At 46.4% G+C, this 27,552-nt stretch overlaps 1 protein-coding gene across 13 annotated transcripts in view; it reads right to left on the bottom strand.

Moving 5' to 3' along the window:
• Window positions 1-1,585: 1,585 nt before the first annotated feature.
• Mrps27 (mitochondrial ribosomal protein S27) overlaps window positions 1,586-27,552 on the bottom strand; it is a 68,759-nt gene continuing 42,792 nt past the window's right edge. For 10 of the 13 annotated variants that reach the window (XM_087625851.1, XM_087625841.1, XM_087625803.1 and 7 more), the window contains 8 exons: window positions 26,741-26,805; window positions 17,359-17,473; window positions 14,091-14,169; window positions 13,077-13,192; window positions 8,512-8,614; window positions 6,474-6,616; window positions 4,439-4,609; window positions 1,586-2,449 (listed from right to left, as the gene is read on the bottom strand). In XM_087625851.1, coding sequence (XP_087481977.1) covers window positions 2,210-2,449; window positions 4,439-4,609; window positions 6,474-6,616; window positions 8,512-8,614; window positions 13,077-13,192; window positions 14,091-14,169; window positions 17,359-17,473; window positions 26,741-26,805 — 1,032 coding nt within the window. In that variant the 3' untranslated portion in view covers window positions 1,586-2,209. Of the gene's footprint in view, window positions 2,450-4,438; window positions 4,610-6,473; window positions 6,617-8,511; window positions 8,615-13,076; window positions 13,193-14,090; window positions 14,170-17,358; window positions 17,474-22,049; window positions 22,385-26,740; window positions 26,806-27,552 lie in introns of those variants that run through there. The other 3 variants (XM_087625860.1, NM_001199192.1, NM_001108543.2) reach the window with 3 other exon arrangements.

The raw sequence follows: 27,552 nt of genomic DNA, 5'->3' as shown, positions 1-27,552 counted from the left end.
GATAAAAGGACACAGTAGTGAGTAGAGATGTACCATGGTGCCTAGAGGCAACACTACACGGCAGGCAAGTAAAAGCCCCTGACCCTGTCTCTTCCAGAGGGTTCTAGCAATATCCCGTCTTCCGACCGTTTACACCAAATTCTATCACCTACACACTTGTTCCAAAAACAGAAACAAGAACAATAAACCTTAGAGCTAACGGGAGACCAAGACAGGAAAAATATACCTTGCAGGTTAATGGTGCTGTTTGTAGTTAAGGAGTTTTTGTCTTACACTTGTCTGTCCCATCTGCACTGGATGCACTTGATCACATGTGGGCAGGGTGTGCGTGAGCAGGAAGTATGCCAGGATGTATGTTTGTGCCTGGTGGGAAATGCAGTGGCCTTATGGGTATGCCTTGATCAGCCTCAGCAAGATGTGACTCCCTATTTTCTAGGAACTCTGGATGGCTCTGGCCAGAGCCCATCATCTAGTATTTAATTAAAGATTACTTCACATTTGACTCAGAAATTGTGGAATTGGTATTTGTTGTAAAAAAGAAAAATGGTGGCATGAGTGCTTCCCGTGCATACCCTGGCGGTCACTCTCTCCCTGGGTCCGGCTCCACCGGGCCATTGGAACTAGCACTAATGTATCTCAGCGGCCCCACGCTGGCCCCACGGTACTCTCTGACCCAGGCGGTCCACTAACCTTTCCAGTGTAACACCTCGCCACACTGCTTTGCTTTCACTCACAGTTCCCTTGGCCGGTTTACCACACCAGGCACACACATCCCACTTCCATGGCGGGCTCGGTGAGTCCGCCACCACACCCTCTTTAGAACTCAATTAAGTTGCCACATTGAACGAACACACCACACGATAACCTCTGATGGAATTGATAGGATATAATTTCCCAGCCAGACAACACAAAATCCTGTACACACCCATCCCTTAAAAATATTCATAAAACCTGTATCTATGCACAGAGAAGAATCTTAACAACTGCCACCATGTTCTCCCAGCTCCTCTCCTGCTTCTCCCTCTCCTTCTAAAACCTCTATTCCCACCTCTATTCCTTCTCATCCAATGACAGGCCTTGTTTTATCTTGTCTGCCTTCAACTGCACAATGACATCAACCTAGGTGTTTCTCTTGCAATTCTCAGGTTTAACACCATCCCCTCTTACTTTCTCCTTTAATAGAAATATCTGCTCTAGAGAGCTGTCAGTGAACACATGCACACCAGAGGCTCATTTACACATTGGACACTGTGGAAAATCATCTTGATGCTGCAGTCGGGGCAGAAGGGTTTCACACCCAGGGCCAGGTTACCCCCAGGCATTTACATTCTGTGTTACTGTGGGTGCCTGAAATCAGAAATCCAGTGAGGCTGTGGTCTGGACACCTTCTGTGCTGGATTCTCCCAAAGGGGAGAGAAAGGGCAGGGCATGATGGGAGTGGGATTGTGTGAGCGTGCAAGGCCAGATCACCAGGATATTTGGTTGGCACTCGTGAGAGGCACTATGGGCACAAGGTCTCAGGTGTAAGGGTTCTTGAGGTGACCGGAGTGCCAAGGAATGCCACAAAATCACACCACACAACAGATTACATGGGTAAGATTTATTGGGGAGGCAGGTATACAAAAGGCAGCCTCTGAGCAGGGATGGCAAGGGGGTAGGTCATGAAGGTGCAGGCTTTACAAAGGCTTTCTATATGGTGCACATGCACAGGGAGAATATGAGGCCGGTGTTAACAGTGGAAGTGTCACAGTTGACGGCTGGTCACGTTGTGGCCACTGGTGCTGAGTTACCGGAAGCAGGCTAAAGGAGTGCCTGGTTCTGGAATTGGGTGGCTCTCGGTTTACCAACATCAGGACATGGAGCTCATTCCTCTCCATGAACATGGGCAAGGGCAGGAAACCATTCAGACACCTGTGCTGCAGACCCAATTCTTCAGCTACGGCTTCCCATCATGCTCCCCCGATATTTCTAGTCTGTGCCCAGGACTCCACAGCGAGCCTTGACGGCCCCTGTAAGAGATGTAGCTGTGGCTTCAGCCCGACCATTTGGCACTTTCTTAGTTCCCTGGCCCCTGACATCTAGATGGGCACACAGTGGCTTGGACACAGCACATCCTGGTTTTCAGGCTATGCACGGCCTCCTGTAAGAAAGAGCTGGAGGCGGAGGCCGAGTCCCATCCTGGCAGAAGGCTGGGGTGGCCTGGGGCACTTCAGGCTGCATTCTCCACTGCACTCAGCGACTGGTACTCCTGCTTGGCCTTCTCCCTCTGTTCCTGTTCCCTCTGGACCAACTGCATCCGCTCCTGGTGCCACTCTCGAAGTTTCTGCTCGTAAGTGGCCAGGTCCTGGGCTTCACAGGCGGAGAGGTTTTCTTTTACAAGCTGGGTGGTCAGAGTCAGAAGGCTTTCCGACTCAACTCTGTTCAACTCCTGTAGTTTGGACCGAGAGGCCTGTTGGAAGCAAAGGGAAATGAAAAGGTTAAGGAGACAAGAGGACAGTGAGGAGCAATGGAGTCATCCGCTTTAGCCACGAAATCTGCTTGCAGGAAGAGGTGCCCCTCACCTCTCCTTCAGGTGCAGCTGCCCCTTGCTGGTCTCTCCAGCTCGGCTGTTAAACCACATCTCCCGAAATGCCCCCAGCTTGACTGACAGAGTGCAAATGCACTCCCCTACTCCTGGCTGCTCCTCACGTTCAGTTCTCATTATAGCCACAAGGCTTCCACTTAGGCCAGCTCCTAAGCAGTGAGTGAGGATGCAAACAAAATGGAGGTGGGAACTTCGAAACCCTGTCTTCTCTTTAAGTGACCTTCCTTGGTTCCTCCTTTCCACAGATGGAAATCATTTCGAGGATTCCCCACCAATGCTGAACAGCCTTCTGGAGGGCTTGAGCATTGTAGGCCTCCACCTGCTGTGCTCCCCGCAGGCCAGCCCTTACCTCCTGCCTGCTTACAGCTCCATCTGAGATGGCAGCCTGTTGGGTCAGTGTAGAATTCCGGAATACTAAAAGCATTAATCTATTTAAGTGCTTCAAGATGCAGATCACCAGAGAGCGACTGTTAGAGCCCCAGCTGCAGATGAGCTGCCTACATCCCTGTTCTCAACCCATGGTGACTGAGTGCACAGAAAAGATCTGGCCAGGCACAGGGGCGAGAGGAGGCCAGAGCGATGAGATCCAAGGAGCAGGCAAAGGTCTAATTATAAAAACAGACCCTAACAGATTACCTCAGACTAATGGAAATCAGGAACAGGAAGTCAAGGCAAACTGAACATGAGTTTTCTGACATAATTTCCAGGTAGTCTGAGGCCAAAGAGATAGCCATGGAATCTCAACTCTGAGGTGGCTGACTTTTGTCCAAATCCCAACCTCAGGCTCAGTGCTGTGTCATGTAAGCAGGGACTCTCCCACCCACCCAGGCCTCCTGCGAGGATAAAGGAAATGGGGGAGGGGGGGTTTGCAGCTGCTAACATAGCTAAGGTCACTGATAGCAGGCTACAAACATTCCTTTCTGTTCTTTCTTGAATCCTCAGAAAGTGTCCTGTGGAGGTAAGAGGGCTGAAGTTAGTGAAGGCACAGTTTCCATCCTCTGAGATGTAATGGACAAAAGACAGCCAAAAGTCAAAAAACAATCAAAACTGTAAAAATGTACAAAACCTCAGCACCTTAGCAGCGAGTGTGGTGATTTTTTTCTTTAAGTTTTATACACTGACAGGCAAAGTTAAGAGAAAGGGCTGTGCATTCTTAGTTTCAAATTACAGGTGAGAAGCTGAGCATGGCTTCCTTACAGAAGTCCTGGGGAGAAGCAATGGCCTGAAATGCAATGGGCTCCTGGTCCTGCTATCAGGGAAGGTTGGCATTGCTGGTTCAGCAGGGCAGTGGTGTGGGTGGGAAGTTCCCCTGCTCTTACAATGACATCCGGCAGAAAACACTTTCTTCTTTAGTATTAAAGCGACAAGAAGCAAAGCAGAGAGCAGGATCGTGAGCGCCGGTTTGAGTGCTCAGCGCTGCCCTGGAAACCTGTCCACAGGCGGTGTCTTTAAAGGCCCTGCTGGACAGCACAAAGCTGCCAGGCAGGAGCCACAAAGGACCTGAATCCTATCTCTGCTGAAAATGTGGCTAATGTCTAACTGTTCCCATCCAGCACATTAGGTGTAGTGTAGAGACATGGCCGGCCACTTCCTACATGAGAGGGGGTGAGGCAGGCTATTGTTAAGAGAGGGCTTTATCCACCCATTAGGACGATAAGGGACCACTGGGGATGCCAGGCTGCCAGTGAACAGCACCGTGACTGATCAGCTCAAGCATGAAATCATAAACATTCCGCTGGTTTCCTGAAAAGCCATGGCTACGGGAAGCAGCACAACTGCAACTCTTGGTGTGAGCTTTGAATGCCTCTGCACGTGACGGACGCAGAACAAGGCTCAATCTCCCCCTCACGTCACCTGAAACCGCTCCAGGTACTGGGGCAGCCTGGACTGCTCTGGTTCCTCAGTGTCCAGCTGCTCCACCAGGTTTGCTGAGCCCAAGCTGTCTTCGCCCTCCTGGGGCTGTGTCTCTGAAGCCTGGCCGTCTGGAGACATCACCACCTTCAGGACTCCGTCCAGCACATCGAGCTATAGGGCACGAGAGTCAGAATGGCATCATCTGTTTCACACTTGACTCTGTGAAGGCCAGAGACAAAGAAACAAGGGGGACCCCCAGGACTGAGGATGACACTGAGGTAATAGCTAGGGGTTACTGGAATGGCAGTTCATGCATGAGGTGCTAGGTTCAAGTCCTCATGCTGCACACAAGGAAAAAGGAAACAATTACCCGGACTAAGGATCACCTGTATGAGTGAATCAGCACAATGGTAAATTAGGTTTGTTTTTAATTAACCAGGTAGGAACCCAGGAATTACATCTGACGGCATTAAAGGACCACCCCAAACCCCCAACACACATACACTTTCATGTCTTTCTTGTCAGTCTGGAATTAGGACAAAGGGAAAGAAAGACCATCATAGGCCACAGACAACAAAAGACTGCTCTGGAAGCAAGCACACTAAAGCTGCTGCACATAGGCAGGGCCTCCCCCAGAGGAAGATCCCAGCTCACAGAATAGCTGTGATTAGGATCAGCCTAATCCACATAAGCGGCTGGCCAGGGCCAGAGATGCACACAAGAAATTCATTTTAATGAGAGGTTTGTGACTGAAAACACGGGGTTCTTTCTGCTTGGTTCTCTTACTCATCACCTCTAGTGTGTGGTACAGCTCCCTGAACCCATGCAGGGCTGGTCAGCAGAGACGTGAAGGGAACAGTAGCAAGGCCTGCATACGCCCCAACTTGAGTAGGATCAGCCCCACAGGGTCACCGCAGAGCAAAGCGCCGACAGTGCTCCAAGGGTTAACTGCTTCTGATGTTCACAGACCGGGGATACAGCACATACTTATTGACATCCCGACCACATTCCCATAAATCAGAACAGAGTGTGAAGTTGGCTGAAATGAGAGGGAAATGCATCCTGGGTGAAGGATTTGTGTATAATGTGTGTTTTCTCAGTTCCCAGCACTGAACACGGCCATCTTCGAAGGGTTCCTTGGTTATAATGACTGGGGAAGAGGCTCCACAGAAGTCAGCACAATGTGCATGGTAGGTGCTGGATTGAGTATCTCATGACTGAAATGGAGGCTGAGGGGTGAGCCACACAGAAGAGCAGCTCCAAGGCAACCTTTCATTTTGATAAGACAGCATCTGGGCCTCTCTCTGGGTAGAGCAGCGGGGAAAGGAGGGAACACTCTGACGCTGTGTTGGCTGGAAGGCCGGCGGTGTTTCTTAGTGTAAGCTCAGCCCAGTGAACTCAATGTAAGGGGCTTAGGTGACTGAGAAATTAGTGTCTGCACAGGTGGGAGGACCATGTTTGAGATAGGCAAAAGAGACACCTTGAATGTTGACAGAGCCATGTGACACAGATTCAGCATAATTCAGGGACTACAGGACAGTCCAATGGGAAGAAAGTAAGATGGCGTCTGCTCTGGTACCCGTTCCTGTGTGGCAAGATGAAGAGTGAGAGGTGTCGTGTATGGTGTATGTCTGCATGTGGACTTCACCTTCCTAGTCTAGGCTAGCTGGCCTCCATCTCTCTGCCTCCCACCCTGACAGTTACTGGTCTGTTACTGAACTCCTAGGCTGGCCTTTTACGTGGACAGGGGAGGGGATGAAGAGGTTATTTATTGATCTGAGCTTGAATTTCAAGGGAGCAGACAGTTTTCCTCTTACATAATGAGGAATGAATCAACAATAATCTTATTTTCCATTGCCTTTTTGACAGCAACACTGAAAATGTTTGTGGTTTCTTTTCATCCTTTTCAATTGAATAAAGAACAATTCTGTACAAATACAGAAAGCAGGGGAAGGAGAAAGACAATGGAAACAAATTCAAACCACCCGGCTGACCGTGTGCCACCATTTGACTGAGTGGGGGTGGAAAAACATACCACTTCTCTACACAGCTTGACATCTTCAGGGGAGGAGGCCACCCTCTCCATCACTTGAAGGGCTCTGTCGAGGTAGCCTGGTGTCCAAATCAGAGGCATGCCGTGGTAGACAGCCCGCAGCCCACACTGCAGTTCTACCTTCCCTGTGGCCAAAGAGCAACAAAGATTCCTCAGCCATGTCCCCACTGTGTCTGCAGCCTAGACAACAGCCCTCACCACACACCCTTTAAATGGAAGCTCTGTGAACTTGTTTTATGTGTTTCATCGGGCTGGAGACTCACCAGGGCCCATGAGTCACTGGGCTGAGGAATTTGAGAGTCTGACAGAGCTGTTCCTACAGAAGGCCGCCCTTAGGACAAAAGAAGATGATTCTACTACTTATGTTTCAAGGCCAAAACCTTGCCCAGAAAAGCAATGTCACTGCTTTCCTGCTGTGTGAACCCTGTGACGATGATGACTTTTCCCACTGTGTGAACCCTGTGACGATGATGACTGACTTTCCCTGCCAGGAAATGACTGACTTGTTTTGAAAAGTGTCAAACATCCGATCTGTTTTCTTTATGAAAAAAGAAAAGGAAGCAACTGGCCACCCAATCAATCAAATAAACAAACAAAACCCCCACTTGTTTGAGTGTTATCAATTCTTACATCAGAGTCCTAGCCACCTTCGAGGTCACAGGGTCTCTCAACCTGGATTACCCAAACTGCCACTCGAGCAGTGGTGGGGCAGCAGGGCCCTAGGAAGAAGAGGGGCCATCTGCATGAGGGAGCAAAGTCACCTTGAGGGGCTTGGTCTTAAGTCTGCCACCTCTCATCTTTCCTGGAAAGGAGGATTTGGGAAGCTGTAGGAGGATACCAGCAGACAAAGCTTATCAGGAGATGGCTAATTTTAGGTCTTTAAGGTGCTTGGGCTGGACAGGGTCATTCTGGGCTGCTGGCCTGAGTTGAGTGAAGCTTTGGAGCAGGGCACAGTGAAGGCAGGGCAGAGGTGGGGGGTCTGATGGCATGGCTGCCTATCACAAGGGGGCAGGCCTCCACTCACAAACAACAGGCAAGGACATTTTCTTAGCCTCGCCAGCTTTCTAATGGTCCGTGTAATTCGGCAGTCCTGAACACTGATCTGAACACAAAAGGGGGAAAAGCAAATCAGTGTCTAAAGTAGGCAGCAAATTAGCAAATGTGATTTTAAATAAGAACCACTGGTGGGGTGTGGTGTGATCACAGCACCTAGGGAACAGAGAGGAGAAGACTCCAGTTTGAGGCAAGAACTTATCTCTAAAGGCCAAAGACCACGGCTGAGCTATAACTCAGGTGGTAAAGGGCTTGCCTAGGATCTTCAATTCAATTCACAGCATCACACAGAACAGGAAAGCCTACAGTTCTAGCACTGAAGAGGCAGAGGTTGGAGAATCAGTTCCAACCTCTGTTCCCTGTGACTATATAGTGAACTCAAGGTCAGCTATGGATGCCTGATACTTTGTCTCAAGCAACCAACAGACCACCCAGCCAAAAATCCCAAACTCCCAATAAAAAATGACAACAGGACCTTCAAATCAAATGAAACAACAAAAACAGTGAACACTCCTATGTGAGTTTGCTAAGCAGTCTGGCAAACTGACATACTAGGACAAACTAAAGTCTCTCAGTGGTTTATATTAGAATCAGAATCCAAGAATCCAAACTATATTTTGTTGGCAAAGATTGGTTTCAATAGCAAAGAGTTACCCCTCAGAAGATGGACAGGAGCAGGGAGCAAGGAAAAGTCACTTTCATGGAGGCCTGGCTTCTGATAGAACTGGGAGAGCAGCAAAATAACACACATCTGACAAATCACGGCAGTCAGGCGGGACTGTGCACACAGTCAGGGGAGATGCTGTGCACCTGACCTGGTTGGTGGTGGCAGTTCTAATGGTATCCCTTGACTGTCTAACTGGAAGTTCACTAGTAAATTTAAGTGAAGTTCAAATTGTATTATGAGAGAAAGGCTGTGCCACATCTTTCCTCAAAGGACAGTATGAACGAGGCTCCCCTAACTTACCGAGAAGTGCATAGCCATACAGCTGGGAACTCAAGCCCACTGTGTTCCTTTGTTTTAGGCCTGGAAGCAATAGGGACGCACCGAAGTCTCTTTCTTCTTCCCACTGCAACAGAATACAGCAGATCACTGTCTATTAAAGCCACGGAACTTCATGCAAAATGTGATGTTTTTAAAATGACACCAAACAGCATGGATTAATAAGCTTATGAAAATAACAAATTGTGTGGAAGTTATCCCAATCCTATAAATAAAAGGTATTCATATTTTTTTAAAAAATCAGAACAGAAATGCCCTTTATATAAGTGAAGATTCCTGGTGGTGGGGTCGTGAAGTGGTTTTGGTTGTCCCTGCTGTGCTTCCTATGATTTTCCATACTGTGGTAACGAGCCAGAGCCTCTTATAGTCAGAAAGAGAAGAGAATAACAGAACACTTGGACCCACACTGACTTGAGAGCGTCAAAGAGGCCCACGGGCTGCCGGCTTCACATTTATACTGCTCCAGAGGGAGAGAGAGCACCAACAACACACAGAGATAGGATGCCTTCCTTCACAGGGTTAAGGTAAGTACCACCATTAAGTTGCTTTTAGATAGATTTGTGCCTCTTGAAAACAAACCAGGCAATCAGAAACACTTAGTCACTGCACCTTTCAACCTAGGGTGTAGAAGTGTATGTCAATAAAACTGAAGCCTTTTGAGACGTGAAAAGGAAAAAAAAAAGGGCAAAGCCACCACAAGCCTTGCTGGGCCTACCACACACCAGTAACAAATATAAATGGCACAATCCCTGGAACGCTGAGCTCAGAGAGGGTCTGAAAAGAACCCAGATAGCAGGAGCTGGAATTCTCTAATGGCCAACACAAGGAAAGAGCTGCAGGCTGTTTCCCCACGGTCTCTGCCCTAAGAAGCTAGGATGGTCTGCGGCTGCAGCTGCTGCCCTGCAGCTGCTGCCGGGTAGCGAGACCCCGCCTGTACTAAAGGCATAGATCTCCTGGTCTCCCTTCACGCAGTCCAGGCCCCAGTTCTTGGGATTTTCCTACAGCTTGGAAAATAGTGGCTCCCTGGACAGGAAACTCCATGCGGGCTTCCACAGCACAGAAGGAAGAGCTTCTAGTTAAGGACCCGGTCACTTCTCCGATGAAAACCATTCCAGCTTTTGTGCATGTGCTGGAAAGCAAACCTGGGGCTTTATGCCTGCTAATGTGCCCACCAGTAAACTACATCTCAAAAAGCCGACATTCGAATCTAGGGAAGATTGTGTCTCCCACCGATGGCCTGAAAAGTGGGGTCTGGTACAGAATAAATAAGAAGTCTGACTTATTTTTCTTACACTTACTTATTTTTCAATTTAATTTTGTTTTTGAGAAAAGTTTTCTTATGTAGTTCTGGCTTGCAACTTGCTGTGTAGACCAAGTCGGCTTCAAATATGTGTTTGTTTCTTGAGTATGAGAGTGCATGTGTGAGCACAGGTGCCTCTGTGTGTGCGAGACAGAGGTGGAGGAGAGGGAGGGAGAGGACAGTCTATGTGAGTCAGTTCCAGGAATCCGCTCAGCTCACTAGTCATGAAGGGGGGCACTCTATCCACTGAGCCATCTCACTGGTCCCCTCCCCTTTCCCCCTGAGAACACATGAGCTGCAGCATAGGTGGTACCAGGACGAAAGCTGAATGAGCGGCCAATACACAAGCAGCAGCCACTGTTCACAGGGTCTGTCTGAGATGACCCGGGTGAAAATCCGAAGACCAAAGTGTCCCAAGCTCTAAAACTGACATGACACTGTTAGCAGAGAAGGAATGCCACATTACATGAGGCATTTCAGGTACAAATTAGGCACAGTGCATAAGATCCACCCTGAGGGTGTGTCTCAAGTGTACAAAACACATGGGCCACGGTGTGCTTACATTTGACTCTGTCTCCAACAGATCTCACTGTGCATGTATCCCACTGTTTAAAACCCTGAACTCCAAAGCACTTTTGGTCCTAAGACTGAAGGATACTTGACTGGCAGTGTGGGTGAAGTCGGACGCCAATTCACCAAGGCTTGACGCTATGCCGTGGCTATCATCACGAAGCAAGCTTCACCTTCTGCTCCCCACCTCCACCCCCACTTCTCTTCACAGGGACACCCTGAGTCACCCGTACTTGCTGTCTCTTCTGTATACTTCTAAATCCCTCAGTAATCCATTCCACTCTGGTTTCCCACTGTTTCTTTACAGATATAAACTGGACCATGTGCTGATGTCATTAAATTCAATGACCCTGCCTTACAGCATCCTTTTTCCTAGGCCACTTTTCTTCATGGTTTGTGCAGTCCAATACATTCCAAAATTTCATTATCTACTGACACAAATTCGTATGTACGGATTGACATGGTATGCTCACACACACACACACACACACACACACACACACACACACACACACACGATACTGACTTCTGCTCACTTTTCTCTCTGGTTCATTTGTACACATTACTTATGGATACATCAGCTCCAAAACTGATGTATCCCTCAAAGTATCCCAAGTTTACAGCACGGTCAGAGCCAGGCTAGCCATTCATTTCCTGACAAAACCCTCTTTCCCAGAGTTCCTTTCGCAAGCACACAATGCTCTCTTTTCCAGGTGGGCTGGAAACAGGACCTGGCAGTTGAGCCCCGCCTCTCTGACTCTACCTCTTCTTCCTCTGATGGTCGCCTTCCCACTTATCCAGGGGGATGCTAGTTCCACCTCTCCGAGGCTGCTAGGCCATCCATCAGCAGCTCCTCTCAGACTCCGTGACAGTCTTCACTGGTCTGACCACAGCTAACCTGCCCTGCTCTGATCTCTGTCCCACCTTACAGCTGAGGATGGGTTCAAGATACAAATCTGATTATTATCTCCCCCCACCACCCCCTATTTAAAATTTCAGATAATTCCTCACTATTTTTAGGATGATAGCAAAATGGCCTATGTTCTTCAACTTTACCTCACACCCCAAGGCCCCAGGCATTCTCTATGTTGTAGTGGGATTAGTTATCATGATCATGGTATCTTCCTGTCAGTCAAGTACATGTGACTTGGTCCATCATCCCTCCAGCCCATTCTCCCCTAGGTCTCACTATGTTGCCCTGGTAATAAGTCTCCCGTGCTGGGAACTCAAGCAATCCTGTCTCAGCCTCTCCATGAGCAGGGGTTACAGAAATGCACCACTGTGCTCAGTTTGCCTCAGCACCTGTTTGCTTACCATGCTCTTTTCTGCTGGTTGGACATACGCCTTTCCTTTATAACTAGCTAACGACACCTACTGCTTAAACAGTAACTGTGGAAACGTCTCTTTAGGCATTTCCCCTTTGTAATCATTTTAAGCTTAAAATACAAACAAAACTCTTTAAGGGCTTTTCCTGTGTTACAGCTGCATGCTTGTTTTGCCTACTTGCGTGCATGCGAAACGTGTGCATACCTGGGGTCTGGAGGTCAAAGCAGGTACCTGATCCCTGGAAACTAGTTTTAGACTGTTGAGGGTCATCACATGGGTGCCGGGATGGGAGCCTAGGTCTTCTGCAAGGGCAATAGGCGTCATCTCTCTAGCCCCCTGTTGTGTTTTATAGTGCTAGACTGTTAAGTAGAAAGTATGTTTACTGTTAACTATGTAGTACTTGGCAACAGACTGAGTATGTAGGCTCAATACATATTAATAGCTTCACTGTGGTGTCACGGTTGAGTGGCTACATATACTTGCTGTATCATAGGCCACGTCACACGGTAAGCACAACATCTCAGGTTTTCGGGATGTGGGCTGGACTGGATGGCATCTCAGCAGGTATCCAGACTGAGGTTTTCAGACCTGGTACTGAATTAAGGGCACATCGCAGGGCCCCGACGCCTGGCATCATCTACTAGTGCCATGGTGGTTCTGTAATGCCTCTATGCTTCCGTCTCCCTGTCTCTGTAGGTACTGTGAAGAGTGAAGGCATTGATATGCTTACAACCCAGGACGCCGGTGCAGTGGAGAGCGAGTGCTAAAGTGCTACTCGAGTATCAGTTACCACTGTTGTTCTCAGCACTGTTCTCTCAGGACAGCAGTAAGCATCAGTCAGTGTCTCACCCAGAGCGCAAGCCAAAGCTTGGCAGGCTACACATTCTAGAACACAACTGGTGTGGAACAACTGCAGGAAAACCGACACACACTCAGAATGAAGCATGCTAGCGAACGGTCACAACTGGCTGCCCCCTGCCCCTTTAGCACGCCATCTGGTTCTCAGTGATCATGAATGACTCATTACTGAATTGCTGTGGGTCACCTGACCTGGCTCAAGTCTCACACTGTGTAAAAGAGGCTAGGGTTGTAGGTCAGAGTGGTAAAATGCTGCCTCAGTATGCAGAAGGACCTGGGTTCAATCCCAACATCAAAACAAAAATACCTCCCCGTCCCCAACAAATGCGCCTAAGGGCTTTTACTTGGGAAGTGTCTACATTGTTAGAAACCATAAAACAAAACACACCGAAGGCTCAGAGACAAAGTTCCCTGCCCAGCAGTCACTGCTTGGTTTTCCTCAAGCTCTCAGGCCTGGTTAGGGCAGATCACTTACTGTGAGGTCTGTCTTCTCTGCTAGGCAATGGTATAAAACATAGAGGGAGAGGAACTGGGTGGATGGCACTTCAAAGGCTTCTTGCTTCATGATCTCAAAAACCACAGACAAAGCATCTGGCAAGGACATGAAGGTGAGAATGAGGGGAAGTAGGCGCAGGGAACATCACCAAATCTCCAAATGTAAACTCTTGTTCGTAGGGAACATCACCAAATCTCCAAATGTAAACTCTTGTTCATAGGGAACATCACCAAATCTCGAAATGTAAACTCTTGTTTAAAGTGCAGTGCAGTGGAAACCAAGCAGAATCAGGATGTTGTAAACACGGGCTCTGGTCCCAGTTTTTCTAGGAAGCAGGTCCTTGTGGAGCCACTCACACCTTCTGTGCACACTGAATCAGGAGCTTTTGCATCCATGACTTCAAATGAACCAAAGCCCTGCACATCTCTGGCCCACAGTAAGTAGCATCTTCACAATGATCAAACAAAGTCAAACACATGTTTGCTCTGCTTACTTCAACAAGAGAATGCCTATGAAAATGCCCCACACAATGTCCGTCAGCATGGGGAGATGAGGAGCACCATGGTCAACAAACAACAAATGTTTTCAACTGACTGCATGGCCTACTATGCTTACTGCATACACTCATAATTACAGAAGAGTTACACGTGAAAACTACATCAGTTTTTACTTTATTCTTTATATTCTACATTTCGATCAGCTGGGGAAGTGGAACCGGAGTGGCCTTTAATGAGCTTTTCCCCTGTAGTAACTTTAATGAACTTTTCCCCTGTAGTAACTTATGTACGTTGACATTTTCCATCCCAGCAGTAGAAAGGGCGATACTTAAAATTTTTGGCATAAGTAATACTAACGATGCAAACTTCTCTGACTAAAAGAGAAACATAAAGAGATGTAATTAAGAAGCGAAGAAGGAGGAAGCTGTCTGCATTTATACACTTCCACTGGGAGCTGAAAGCCCTGTATTAACTGAATCGTGATCAGGTTTCTTACCTTTATAATTTTCTTTCTTTATGAAATAATCCATCAGTAAGTTGAATGTAAAGTTATCTGGAAAAATTCCATACTGAACCTGTAATAAAAGTGCAAACAGAGAAAGAAAGCTTCTCTGGCTCATCTGTAATATAGCCTATGTATTAGTCAGGGCAGCTGGCCCACTGAGTGACACTACGTAACCATCATTTTGCAGCACTGGTGGCAGTGAGACTGAGGCTGGGACTCCTGAGGTTTGGAAACTGGAACAGTTGGTGAAGGGAGAGAGTTGAGTGGGGGTCTGACAGAAGACAACTGATGGGTGAAAATTACAACAGCTCACTGTCATCATAGTTAAAACAACACAAAGAAAGAGACCAATCCGCCACCTTCACAAAGAGCTGGTCCAATGACTCTTTTCACAGGGTCTGAATGAAAATTTGAAACAGACCCTAAGAAAAAAGTATGCTCTATACAGCAAATGGTCTGACTTCTAAACGCCCAAGAAATATACCAACACTTTACGATAAACCAAGTGCCTAAGGTTCTGTTTGCCTTCACATTAGGATGTCAGAATTTAAGAATAATATCTTAGAAATCAATAAGGATGCTTTGGTGTCTGCTTCAGAGCTTGTGTGGAGCATTTTCATGACTGGATCTCGGAGTCTCAGGCCGCAGCATCAGAACTGGGATGGAATCTTGCAGTTTTAGTGGCTTCTGTGATTTTCATATACACTTGAGCCTCACTCCTTACTGCCTGATCATGGTTACAGTTTTACCTGAAATTCTTACTCCAGTAGGATTAACTTCTCTCTTCCATAGTATCACCAACTACCAGAAACAACTGGAGAACTTTTTTTTTTCCCTACCTACTCCCTTGGGAAGTTCCTAAGCCTCCGTTGAGGATCCCTAAACTGACTAAGGTAGCACATGGCTCAGGGGTGTGGCCTGTGATTCTCAGAGAGCTCGACCACATCAGCTTGAATCCAAGGCAGGCAAAAGCCAAAACATTGTAGAACAGTGATTCATTAGAGCTAGGAAGGAACTTTAAAATTAACTGGTCCAATCCAAGTGTGGTCCCTCATGTCTATAATCTCTCAGAAGGCTGAAGCAGGACTGAGGTGAGCTCTAGGGATACATAGGAAGATCCAATCTGGAGTACAGGATAAGGCTTGCAAAACAAAGACAAGAAATGAGCCAGTCTAGGATTTTCAACCTTGGTCATGGGTCAGTGACGTCTCTAGGAAGGATGAAAAGGCACAGTGACTATTTCTTTTTTTTAAGATTTTTATTTTATTGTATGAGTACACTGTAGCTGCCTTCAGACACACCAGAAGAGGGCATCAGATCTCATTACAGATGGTTGTGAGCCACCATGTGGTTGCTGGGATTTGAACTCAGGACCTCAGGAAGAGCAGTCGGTGCTCTTAACCACTGAGCCATCTCTCCAGCCCCCACAGTGACTATTTCTATTAGAGCACGTGTTATTTAGCATTCCATCCGTACTCACAGGACGCACAACATCAAGAACGAACCCTGCTATAAACTGTGGGTTCTGGGTACTAATGCTGTGTCTACCACAGATGACCCATTCCAGGAACAGGATGCTGTTCAGGCAAGGCTGTGTGTGCTGGGCAGGGGTGTGTGAGAATCTCTACACTTTCTACTCAGTGATGCTTTGAACCCCAAATGCCTAGGCCCAGAAAAAGACATACTGATTTAGAACAGTAGAGATTAAGACAAGGGGTGTGTGTGTGTGTGTGTGTGTGTGTGTGTGTGTGTGTGTGTGTGTGTACACATCCAAGGATAGGTTGTCCTGCTCAACTTTTTACATGGGTGTTGGGGATCCAGACTCAAAACATGCTCAAGTGTTAAAAAGTCTTGGGTAAGTCTAGTGGGCAGCTCAGGTTGTAAATCACTTACACTCACTCAAGTTGGAATTAAGAAAACCAGGACACAGACAGAGAAAATTATTTGCCTGACATTCCGGGCAACTGACAGAAAGAACCTAAAGGGCTAAAAGCTGTGTTTTTTGACCCCTCATCTGGTAACGTCTCTTTTAAAGGCCTGGAAGTGACAGAAAGGAGAGCCTTTGCTCTGCTTGTCTAGAACCTTCTGAATGCATCTCCATAGGGATCTTTATCTCTGCATGTAATTTCTGGAATAAAGACAAGATCTCATGTCTGTCTTCTCCTAGGCCTTCTTCCTTTTTTTCTGGAGATGGGAGCCCTGAGCCTTGACTGTCCTTCCCTGACTCAGTCCCCTTGAAATACACGGTCACTGCAGACAGAGGCAGCCCATTCTGCTCCATGTGCACCCTTTTAGAGCTAGCTTAAGTGGCACTTATATCCTCCCCCGTCCTTCCAGCTGGATTCCATCATCTGAATTCCTCGTGTGTGGCAGGAATTCTCTACTGTGAAGGTTACCAGTGAGCTCCTGCATTTCTGCACGGTAAGGATGAGATGCCGTTCATTTCTGCCTTCACTCCCAGAATCAGTGTGTCATCTCACACTGACACCGTGTATGACATATGCTGACCTGATGTGAGACTAAGTTACAGATGAAAATACTCCTCACAGGGAAGAATCAAAGATAAACCGGTATTCTGTCTGAATTTTAATTTTAGGATCTGGTGATACTATGAACATACGATATTTTCATAAGAACATTGTTAACGTTCTTTAAAGGCTCATAACAGTGTTCAGGTTGACTCTGGCAGTAGTAACACTCTACTTGTGTGCTTAGTTTGAATATACTTCCTTGTCATGAAGTCAATGAAGGCTGAGTGCTGGGTGGAGAGTGACATCGGAAGGCCCTTAACCCCAGGAGCTCACTCTGGGTTGGGGAGAGAACTGTGGAGCTTAGGAGAAAGGACAAATTATTATCCAGGAATAGAATGACCTGGAGATGACACTCTAGCAAAAATGGCCACCGTTCACCCAAACTTTCTGAAAGGGAAACAGACAAGTAGGGCAGGGCTTGAGGATGAAGACGAAGTGAAGTGACCGCCAGCGCAGCATCCCGCCATGCTCCTCGCTCACCTGTCCTCTCTTGATCACTGTGTTTGGGAAAGAAACAGCTATGGAAGTTCTTAGTGTTTTATTTGTTGGTTAGTTTATAACTGGCTCCAGTCTACAAGCAGCATGAGAAGGAATCTGAGGGGACACCTTCATGGGAAAGTGGTTTCTGGTGGTACTGTCACAGGTACAAACAGCAGATCACACACACTCACTCAGAAAACACTCCTCGGATGAGCAAAGGTATGCAAGGCTTTGGCAGGAAAGCTCACCTTATTAACAAGTGTATACAAGGCTTTGTCTGGTGCTCCGTATTTCAGACACTGTCTAATCCACGTGTGGATGGTCCAGTCTCTCAAGTACCAGCAGTTGGGACTGTGTCGAAATCTAAATAAAACACAAGAAGAGTAATACTTAATGTCTTAAATGTTAAAACTCAAACACCTTCCACCAGCGGGTCCTTCTCTTGCAATAGTTACTGGGTATAGTCCATGTGACCAAAAGTCACGAGTGTTGACAATTAATAAAAGTTTGAAGTTGAAACTCTTGACTGTAAGTCTGAAATGGAGAGAGAAGGCAAAATAATAAAAAAGAAAAATATAAACCTACTTACTTATTTGTGTTAAGAGAGGGCCTCTCTGTGTAGTCCTGGCTGGTCTAGACTCACAGATCTGTCCGCCTCTACCTTTCAAGTGCTGTGACTAAGGTGTGTGTCTTCACATCCAGCTTTATTAGCTATTTAACCCCCTTGCCTCAACACCTTGCTTTCGTAAGATTTATATGGAAGTGATCTGGGGAACTATGATCCAGGACATTATGTAAATACATATCTTGTTAGAGGGGATATGTGAAGCTCAAGTTGATATTCTGGGAATGAAGTAAAACAGACAAAGAAAACTAGACCAGCAAAGAAGTCTGCAGGAAGTTACACCAGTTATTTCTTGAACATTCAGGAGCAACTGGGGTAGTACTGACTCTAGAAAACACACAGAGCTCCACTGTACCTGCTCCGTCCGTTCCCTCTTGTTCCCACAGCTCCTCATGGCCTGTGAAGGCAGCCTGAGGAGGGAGCAGTCACTAGGAGGAAGGCTCCTGGGATGCTGCTCTGGCCCGAGTGCTTGCACACGGCTGGTGCCTGGGCAGGAAGGCTCTTCTGCCTCTCTGCCAGCATGCAGGAGACTAGACTTTCAGGGCCATGTCTAAACGGTTTCGTTTTTATTAGGACAGAGCTTCATAATCCTGCTCTACGGGACTTATTCTACAGGACTCCTCAGGGCATGGCACTTCATGGCACATAAACGCAGAGCTCTCTCAAGACATTTGCTAACTGCTGCATACTTCTGTGCACGACTGCATTGTTAACGTGTGTATATGAGACTGCATTGTTAACGTGTGTATGAGACTGCATTGTTAACACATGTGTGTATATGAGAATGCATTGTTAACGTGTGTATATGAGACTGCATTGTTAACGTGTGTATGAGACTGCATTGTTAACACATGTGTGTATATGAGAATGCATTGTTAACGTGTGTATATGAGACTGCATTGTTAACACGTGTGTATATGAGACTGCTTTGTTAACGTGTGTATATATGAGATTGCATTGCTAACATGTATATATGAGACTGCATTGTTAACGTGTGTATATGAGACTGCATTGTTAACACGTGTGTATATATGAGACTGCATTGTTAACGTGTGTGTATATGAGACTGCGTTGTTAATGTGTGTATGAGACTGCATGGACTGCATTGTTAACACGTGTGTGTATGAGACTGCATTGTTAACATGTGTGTGTATATATAAAGAATAGTGCCGCTCTGCCTGGAGAATTCACAGCCTCCTTACACACATCTTTTATAACAATGGAAGGAGGTTAGACGCAGGGTTTGAGGATTTGGTAGTTTAGTCTATTTCTCATTTTAAAAGAGATTAAAACTGTCAACTATCCCTTTACCTAAGAGCTTTTTAAACCTAACCTCCCCCTTAAGCTCCTGCCTTGAACGTCTTGGATGGGCAGCTTCTTCGCTGTTGCTGGCAGACTTGATGCACTCTGTGGCTGCATTCATCACCACAGCCGGCAAGCACCTTTTCTCTTACGATCAGGCAAGCAACTGTGAGACGCTGCAGATCGACAGTAGCACCCATGCTACAGACCTTCAGAACTTAAATTAAAATTTTATTTCAAGCACTTCGCTAATAGTCCAAGGCTGAAAAAAAAGGGGAGTCTTTTCTCAAAGTCTCTTTCTTCCTCTGCTTTTAGAAACCTAAGGGACACATTAATCATGACTACCTCTCATATCTCATTTAACTGACCTCTCATACATCTCACTTAATTGCAGCTACCCAGCTCTTAGGAGGTCAGTGACTTCTGTCCTGTAAGACCTCACAGTCCATATGCATCACAATTGCCTGGGACACTTTAACTAACAGCCACCAGCACACTGCTTCACACACACACACACACACACACACACACACACACACACACACACAATGCTGCTCAAAGTGGAATTCCAGTCTTTCCCCTATAGGCAGTAAGTGAACATCTTTCTAGATCCTATCAGTTAAAACTAAAGAGAAAGAAAGAGAATTTGTGTATAACTTCTAGACCACGAAGGAATCAACACAGTATGCCAAAAAAAAAAAAAAAAAAAAAAAAAAAAAAAAGAACGAAGCGTGAACGGTATGAGAGATTCCTCGGCCAATTTCACAAGCAGTTTGGTGTGGACCCTCTTTAGAACTCCAGTAAGGGGCAGGGAGGCCTCTAAATGGGCGCAACCTAGATGATTCTGTGGACTGCTGGCCAGCACGGCAGTCAGGAAAGGCGGAGAACACAAACCAACACACTGACTTCCAACCTGCCTGCAAGCACTGACTTCTGTTCTCTGCTCCACCCAGCAGACTGGCAGGTTACAGCCAGCCACTACAGGCTGCCCCTCTGCACCAGATGCCATCAGCATGGGCCACAAGTCATCGGACACATCACTACCACTGAAGCAGCAGGCTGCCAGGACCCGAGAACTGCTTAAGTGTAGAAACGACGAACAAGGCAGCTCAAAGAAGCCCCACACGGCTGTGCTCAGAAAGGCGGGAGGCAGTCTGCAGCTCAGCTCTGTGGCTGTGTACCTCTTGGAGGAGGGAGTCACACAAGACGGGATGGAAGAAGTTTGCAGTCAAGCTTTCACTCTGATTCCACAGTTAGCACCCATGGCAGAAGAGATCTCTGTCCCCAGTGCTAACTGAGGCTGCCAGAGCTTTCTAGAAGCCCGAACCATGGGCAAGCCAATAGCAGGAGCTGAGAAGCGTGCTCCCCCCACCCAGGTCAGGATGGAAAAGGGTGGACATTCACCTGTTTGATCGCTCACTAAGGCTGTAGCACCAGGAGGTTGGAGAGCAGAGTCACAGTCTGTCAGGCAGACATGATCTAAGAGCCTGCCACCTTTGGTTTCTTAGAAGGTAAGGGAAGTTACTTAAAAGAGATGGAGGGTAAAAGGAGAAGACCAGAGACTGACTTTATAGTTATTTATGACCAATTGAATCATTTAATCAAAAACAACAAAACAGTGGGCTTTGGCTGTCCTTCCACAGCAGTCAAATGACTCGTTACCTTAGACTGACAAAGTGGTCACGCTCAGCAGTATTTAGGATCACAACCACAATTGCCACAGGCCTCAAGCATGGTGCTGGGGCCCACAGGCCTGCAGCAGCTATCACTTGGCTACAACACAGGCTCCTGCACACGGATGAGAAAGCTTTCCACATGGTTTCCCTGATTATAGCAGCCACCAGGCAAGCCCAGGCCCACACACGCTTTCCCTTTCCCAGTAGATTCTGTATCCTGTGGCAACAGGCTCTCCACATGGGAAACTTACTGAGTAAGGCAGACGGAGGAGGGGTGGTAGAAAAGGCTGCCAAGGAGAAAATTCAGCCAGTTCCATGGGCTGCAGTGTGGAGTGTGAATTTGTTCATGAAGTCAAGTTTGCAATTATCAAAAGGGTCAAGTGCTTCCTCCCACTAAAAAGCTTAGAGTGAGGGGTTGGAGATTTAGCTCAGTGGTAGAGCGCTTGCCTAGGAAGCGCAAGGCCCTGGGTTCAGTCCCCAGCTCCGAAAAAAGAACTAAAAAAAAAAAAAAAAAAAAAGATTAGAGTGTTGTGTGACTGACGCTCTCTGATTCAGTTGCTACTGACCACGTTCTCATCCTAAAAAGGTAACTAGAAAGATAATTACTTTCTTTTCCATCCTGCAGGAAATTCTGCTTTCAGAATTGTTAATTTCAGAATTTAATATCTTTAATTCTTTCAATGATCACAAATACAAAATGGAAATATCACTATTACAGATTAAAATTCCTTTGTTGCTCGAGATCCCATATTTTATGCTTAAGGAAGTTTCAGTTAACTTCAACTTCCAATAAACATATGTTGAACCTCTATTAAATAAATGTACCATGTTTTAAAAGATGTCCTCCTACCCCATTACCAAAGGCTAATACAAAGACTGGATTTGAACACCTACAATTTCTAGCTACCCTGGTGTGGATGAAATGTCTTTGGTTAGATATCTAGGCAGTTTTTCAGTTGGGTTCACAGAGCTGTGATCCTCAAGTTCCACTCTTTCAGTTTTACCACTGTACATTTGACAGAGGGCCCACCACAGTGAAGACTCGAGCCAATCCCATGACCCAGGAAGTTCCCTCTGCGGTAAATTTTGCAGGACTTTCCGGTCATCCTAAGGCTTTTATGTAGGTCATGTCCATGGGTCCTCTTTCAAACCAGAGGTATTTATAAAAGTGCAACAGCTGGCATGGTGGCCACACCTTTAATCCCAGCACCGGAGAGGCAGAGGCAGGTGGGTCTCTGTGAGATCGAGGCCAGCCTGGTCTATATAGAGTTCAAGGACAGCCAGAGCTATATGGAAAGACCATGCCACAAACAAATAACAAGAGCCACAATTTGTATCTGCTGGTTGGCTATCATTTTTATTTTGCCAATTTAAAAACAAACAAACAAAACTTAAAAAAAAAAAGACAGTGCAGTTTGCAAGCAGCTTTCTGTGTGTTCTGCAATCGTTAGCCTTCCTCCGATGGTCAGCCTGAAAGGAGGCTAAGCAAAGTTACAGAATTTAAAACATGTAGCGTCAAGTCCATGCCTGACAAAGGGACTTCTTAACTATCACGTCTGTGAGAATCGATGAGAGCCCGGCATATCACTGGGAGCATACTGAGGTAAGACATCCGAGAAATCACTGCACGAGGAAGGCTGCTGTGGCAAGTGGGACCCCGGTCACTGTATCCTACATGGACAGACAGCACACCCATGAAATGATCATCCATCAGTAGTGGCCCTGTGTGAGGTACACGACCCAAATTCTACCCCTGCTGTTCTAAAGATCCCTCAAACGCTTATCTGGCTCTCTCTCTCTCTCTCTCTCTCTCTCTCTCTCTCCCCTCTCCCCCCCCCCCCTCTCTCTCTCTCTCTGATGCAGGAGCTACTATGGAGACTGTTCTGTCACTGGCACACTGCTGCTACACAGGCCCACAGGTTGGCTTTATGTACCCTGGAAGCCTCAACGGGTGCTAAAAGGAGAAGGTTTCTGACTAGGTGAGTCAGGAAGCTGAGGAAAACTAATCCTGGAACTAATCTTTATAAAAACATACAAGTTGTGGGAACTGGCTTGGTTTAGGCAAAGCTAAGAGAATGCTTTTTGGTTGTGAGTATAAAACCTACAGTGGGTTTAAAAACATACAAACATGTCTTATAAAGCAAAGGGCTGCAGACAAAACTACAAAGTCATGACAGATGTGACTAAGGCAGGAAACCCACACACTGATTAGTCATGGCTACGCTGGGATAACTGAGGCAGGGGAAGGGAGATAGAAGGGAAAGGAAGTCAGTAGGATAGCAAGTGGTCTGACTGGAGAGAAGTCAGGGTTTGCAGACAGTCTAGCGGGCAGCGTCTGTCTGCCACAGAGGTGGAGATGGAGCACGCTGCTTCAGATCTGATGTGGCTGCTGCGTGGGATAACAGATGTCTTCAGCCATTTCTGAGGGGGAAAAAGCTCAGCACTAATCTGGATTTCTTAAGAATTAGATTTTTTTCTCCCAAATAAAGAAGAGAGCATCCTCAGAGCTCTCAGCATCCTGACTCTCCTAGGGCGTTAACAGAGCCAAATCCCTGAGGATTTTCACTTATCTGAAGGGGAGACTGAGCTCATTTTCAGTCTCACAATCCAGTCAGAGTCAGGCTACTTCTGTAGCTACCAACCTCCCTACCACCCCCTACCACTAAGTTCCCCTCCCCCAACTAAGCTCTTAGGGTTCGTTCTCTCTCTCTCTCTCTCTCTCTCTCTCTCTCTCTCTCTCTCTCACACACACACACACACAAAGCTAGCCCTCCCCCCCAACTAACCTCTTAGACTCTTCCTCCCATCTCCCCCCCCCCCCACACTAAGCTATTAGGTGTGTGCTTCTCTCTCTCTCTCTCTCTCTCTCTCTCTCTCTCTCTCTCTCTCTCTCTCTGTCTCTCACACACACAAAGCTAGCCCTCCCCCCGACTAACCTCTTAGACTCTTCCTCCCATCTCCCCCCCACACTAAGCTATTAGGTGTGTGCTTCTCTCTCTCTCTCTCTCTCTCTCTCTCTCTCTCTCTCTCTCTCCACACACACACACACACACACACACACACACACACACACACACACTCTTAGGTACTTGAGGATGTAGCGATGGCAGTTAGGCCCACTAGAGTTCACCATGCACATACATATGCTGACATCTGTGGGCACTGTACATCTGGAAACAGCTATCTGCTGCCAGTTTTGAGTATTATCCTGCCTATAAACAGTCGAAGTTGGAGGAAACACTGCCTTTCTCCTACAAAGCAGGAGGAGGTCACCTCATGGCAGAGGAAGCATACTAACAGGAAAACCATCCGGTCTTATTTCCTCCCCTACTGTTTCCTTTGCACAATCCACAGAAGGAAGGATGACAGGATTCTGCCCGAGGGAACAGAGTTCCACAGGGATGAACCAAACAGAATGCTGGCAGAAGACATAGTTCAAGTCTTCAAAGAACCCTCTTCACAAACTTAATCAAAACCACTCAGATTCTCCGACACCGAACAATGCTTTAAAAGGGAAAGCTCTGGTACAAAGAGTAGAAATCACAACCAAAAGAAGTAGGTGGAAAGAAATAAACTCAGGGCTGAGATCAATGAAGCAGAAATGAACAAAACAAAACCACAAAGAATCGATGAAATAGACAGTTGTTTTTTTGAGAAAAATCAATAAGATTGATAATTCTTATTCAAATTAACTAAGGGGAGAGAATATCCAAATTCAAAAAAAGAAAAAAAAAAGGGGGGGGGCACAACAACAGACACTGAAGAGATAGATCCAGAGAACCATAAGGGTGCACATTAAAAACCTGTACTCTAACAAACTGGTAACAGAAACGGATCATTTTCTCAATATATATACCACCTACCACAATGAAATCAAAATCATATAAACAATTTAAACAGACCTACAACCCCTAGTGAAATTGAAGCAGTAATTAAGCAACAAAGTAATTAATACAAAAGCCCAGGGTCAGAAGGTTTAGTGCAGAATTCTATCAGACTCAGGGATGATTCAACATCTGTAAACTGGTCAATGCTATCCACCATATAAACAAACAGAAAGACAAAAACCACAGGACCATCTCATTAGATGCAGAAGTGCCTTTGACAAAATCTAACACTCCTTCATAATAAAATTCCTGGAGAAACCAGAGACATAGGGACATACCTCAACATAAAAAGGAAATTTACAGCAAGTCCACAGTCAACATCAACTGAACTAGAGAGAAGCTCAAAGCAATTCTACCAGAATCAGGAACAAGACAAAGTTGTTGGTGTTGGAGAGCTTGTGCATTCTAGGCAAATGCTTGTCTCTGCCCCCAACCCTACCCCAGGAAAGCCCTAATTATGGGGACACCAGAGCCTGCTAGCCGGCATCTAAAATTTAAAATGAAATGATACAGTCATGAAAACAAGTTTCCCCAAGTACATTTTAATTGAAGCTCAAGTTTTGTAGGAAATAAAATGTTTCAACAATTAACTATTCTGTTAGCAAAGCCATTAGTAAGTCCCGTTCTTTTCCAATTCCGTAATTATATAGTGTGTATATTCTGGTAGGTCTTCCCATTGCCCTCTACTGCTCTCCTAGCCACACCAGCTCTCTCCACCTGTATGGACATGTCTTTCTCTCACTTGTAGTCCATGCCCCACACAGTTCAATGAGGACCCTCTGTTTGATCCTGAGTTTAGAACTATCAGAGCTTGGTGGACTCCGCAGTGGGTATGCATCCTGTACTGTGTCTCCCCCTCTCAGAATCTGCCATCACATCAGCTGTACGTGGTACAGACCCCGGGGCCCTTCACCCTCTACAGCTGGCGGTCAGGATTCCCTGGCTGCTGGGGACTCACTGCCAGTGTGCACAGTGCTATGAGCCTGTGGTTCCCATATCTATGTCCTCATTAGAAAAGGGAATTTCACAACCCCCCTCCCCATCTTGAGGCTATTATACTTTCTCTGTACCCTCTTCTGCAACGTTCCCTGAGCCATGAAGTGGTCGTACAAAAGTCCTACCTAAGGTCTAGCCTTCAGTTGTCCTTTATTTTTAGCATCTTGTGTAGCCATGGGCTTTTGTCTTTATTTCCATTTACCTCAAAGAGGGTGGTTTTTAAGATTGAGAATAGCCTTTGTCTGCTCTGACTCAGGTCTTAAATCTGTTACTGTTTTTCCTCTGTAGGTGCACTGCCGACAAGCCATCTTAATCACCCTTCTTTACTTACTTTAGTATGAAATTCCTGTTATCTGGCAATTCTCACAGCATAAATGCTTTCTAAAAATGGTCTCAAGACTGTGTGGGCACAAAGAGACTAAGAACTTTCCTGACAGCTAGTTTCTGGAACCGCAGGAAGGACGTAACCATTGTCTTTGGTGTAATAAAGAAGCAAGTTTGCACACTGAGATTGCACGTCAGTCCAACTGGTTTCCACAGGTTTTAACTCGCCACTTTAAAGATTCCTTAGTTCTTTACATAGAAAGGCAGGGAAATAAGATGACTGCTATAGCTTTTGTCTTTAGTTTTTACATTTTTATTTTGATGTGTCTGTATATACCACATGCATATGTACAGGTGACCACAAAGGCCCAAAGAGTGCCAGATTTCCTGGAGCTGGAGTTACAGGCCACTGTGAGCTGTCTGCCATGTGTGCTGGGAATCAAACTCAGGTCCTCCAGAAAAGCAGCAAACGTTCCTAACAACGGAGCCATCCTTCCAGCCGCACTTTCGATCTTACATGCCTTCCACAGGCCCATCTATTGGAGGTACCTCTGAGAGGTGGTGGCACCTTTAAGGAATGGTGCTACTGAAGGGGGGAATGTGAGATCCTGCCCAGCTCCTTGCTTTTGTACAAACCCCAGGCATAGGGTGAATGGCTTCACCCTACTACGTTCCCTGATATTGTCACCAGCAGCCCTGCCAGAGGCTTAAACCTAAAGGGCCCACACACGCAATAAAGACTGGAGCTCTAAAACTGTAAGCCAGAAGTAGCCTTTCTCCTTGGAAGTTTATCCCTCGTGATGGTGAAAAGCTCACTAACCTGTTTCTGGTACTGTAGGATGATGTCATTACGCAGGTGAAGGCAGGTACGAGATAGAACAAGGCCTGTCATTGGACGAGAAGGAAGGATGGGCGGGAGAAAAGTTTTAGAGAGGAGACTGGAACTGAGAAGGGGGGAAGCAGCTGAGGCTGATGTTAAGATTTCTCTCTGCACATTTACAGGTTGTTATGAATATTCTTTTTTTTTTTTTTTTGGTTCTTTTTTTGGAGCTGGGGACCGAACCCAGGGCCTTGCGCTTCCTAGGCAAGCGCTCTACCACTGAGCTAAATCCCCAACCCCTGTTATGAATATTCTTAAGGGATGGATTGTACAGGGCTTTGCGTGTCTAGATGAGCAAATTATATCTTATCAATTGGATCATAGGCTATTGTGTTGTGTGTTCTTTCATGTGGTGATTTAAGTTCAAGAGAGTATGTGGTGGCTGGAGACATATCTGGCATGGTGGCAACCTGCCTTGGGAACTGGATGGGTAGAGAGATTGCTGCCAGGCTCAGAGAGAAGCCATCAGCAGTGTGATAGGGGATGGAGCAAAGCGGGTGAGAGGCTTTGCTGACTGAGATGAAGGTATTTACCAGATACCTTGGGGCACCAAGGTGCCAGACCTAGTGGGGGGTAAAAGACAGCATTTTTTTTTTTTTATAGTTTTACAGCAACATTGTACTGCCAAATGGTTGGGATCCAGATGAGGCCATTTAATAGGCAAGTGTTCTGTTTATCTCTAGCCAGCTTCCATATCAAAATCAAACATTTAAAACACTAAATATCTACAATGCTAAGAACAGTCTTAAGAA

The sequence above is a fragment of the Rattus norvegicus genome, chromosome 2 (assembly GCF_021556685.1).
Source record: "Rattus norvegicus strain SHRSP/BbbUtx chromosome 2, alternate assembly SHRSP_T2T, whole genome shotgun sequence".
In the NCBI taxonomy this organism is placed as follows: Eukaryota; Metazoa; Chordata; class Mammalia; order Rodentia; family Muridae; genus Rattus; species Rattus norvegicus.
Note: the sequence above shows the minus strand (reverse complement) of the source record. Positions and strands in the feature narration are given on the sequence as shown.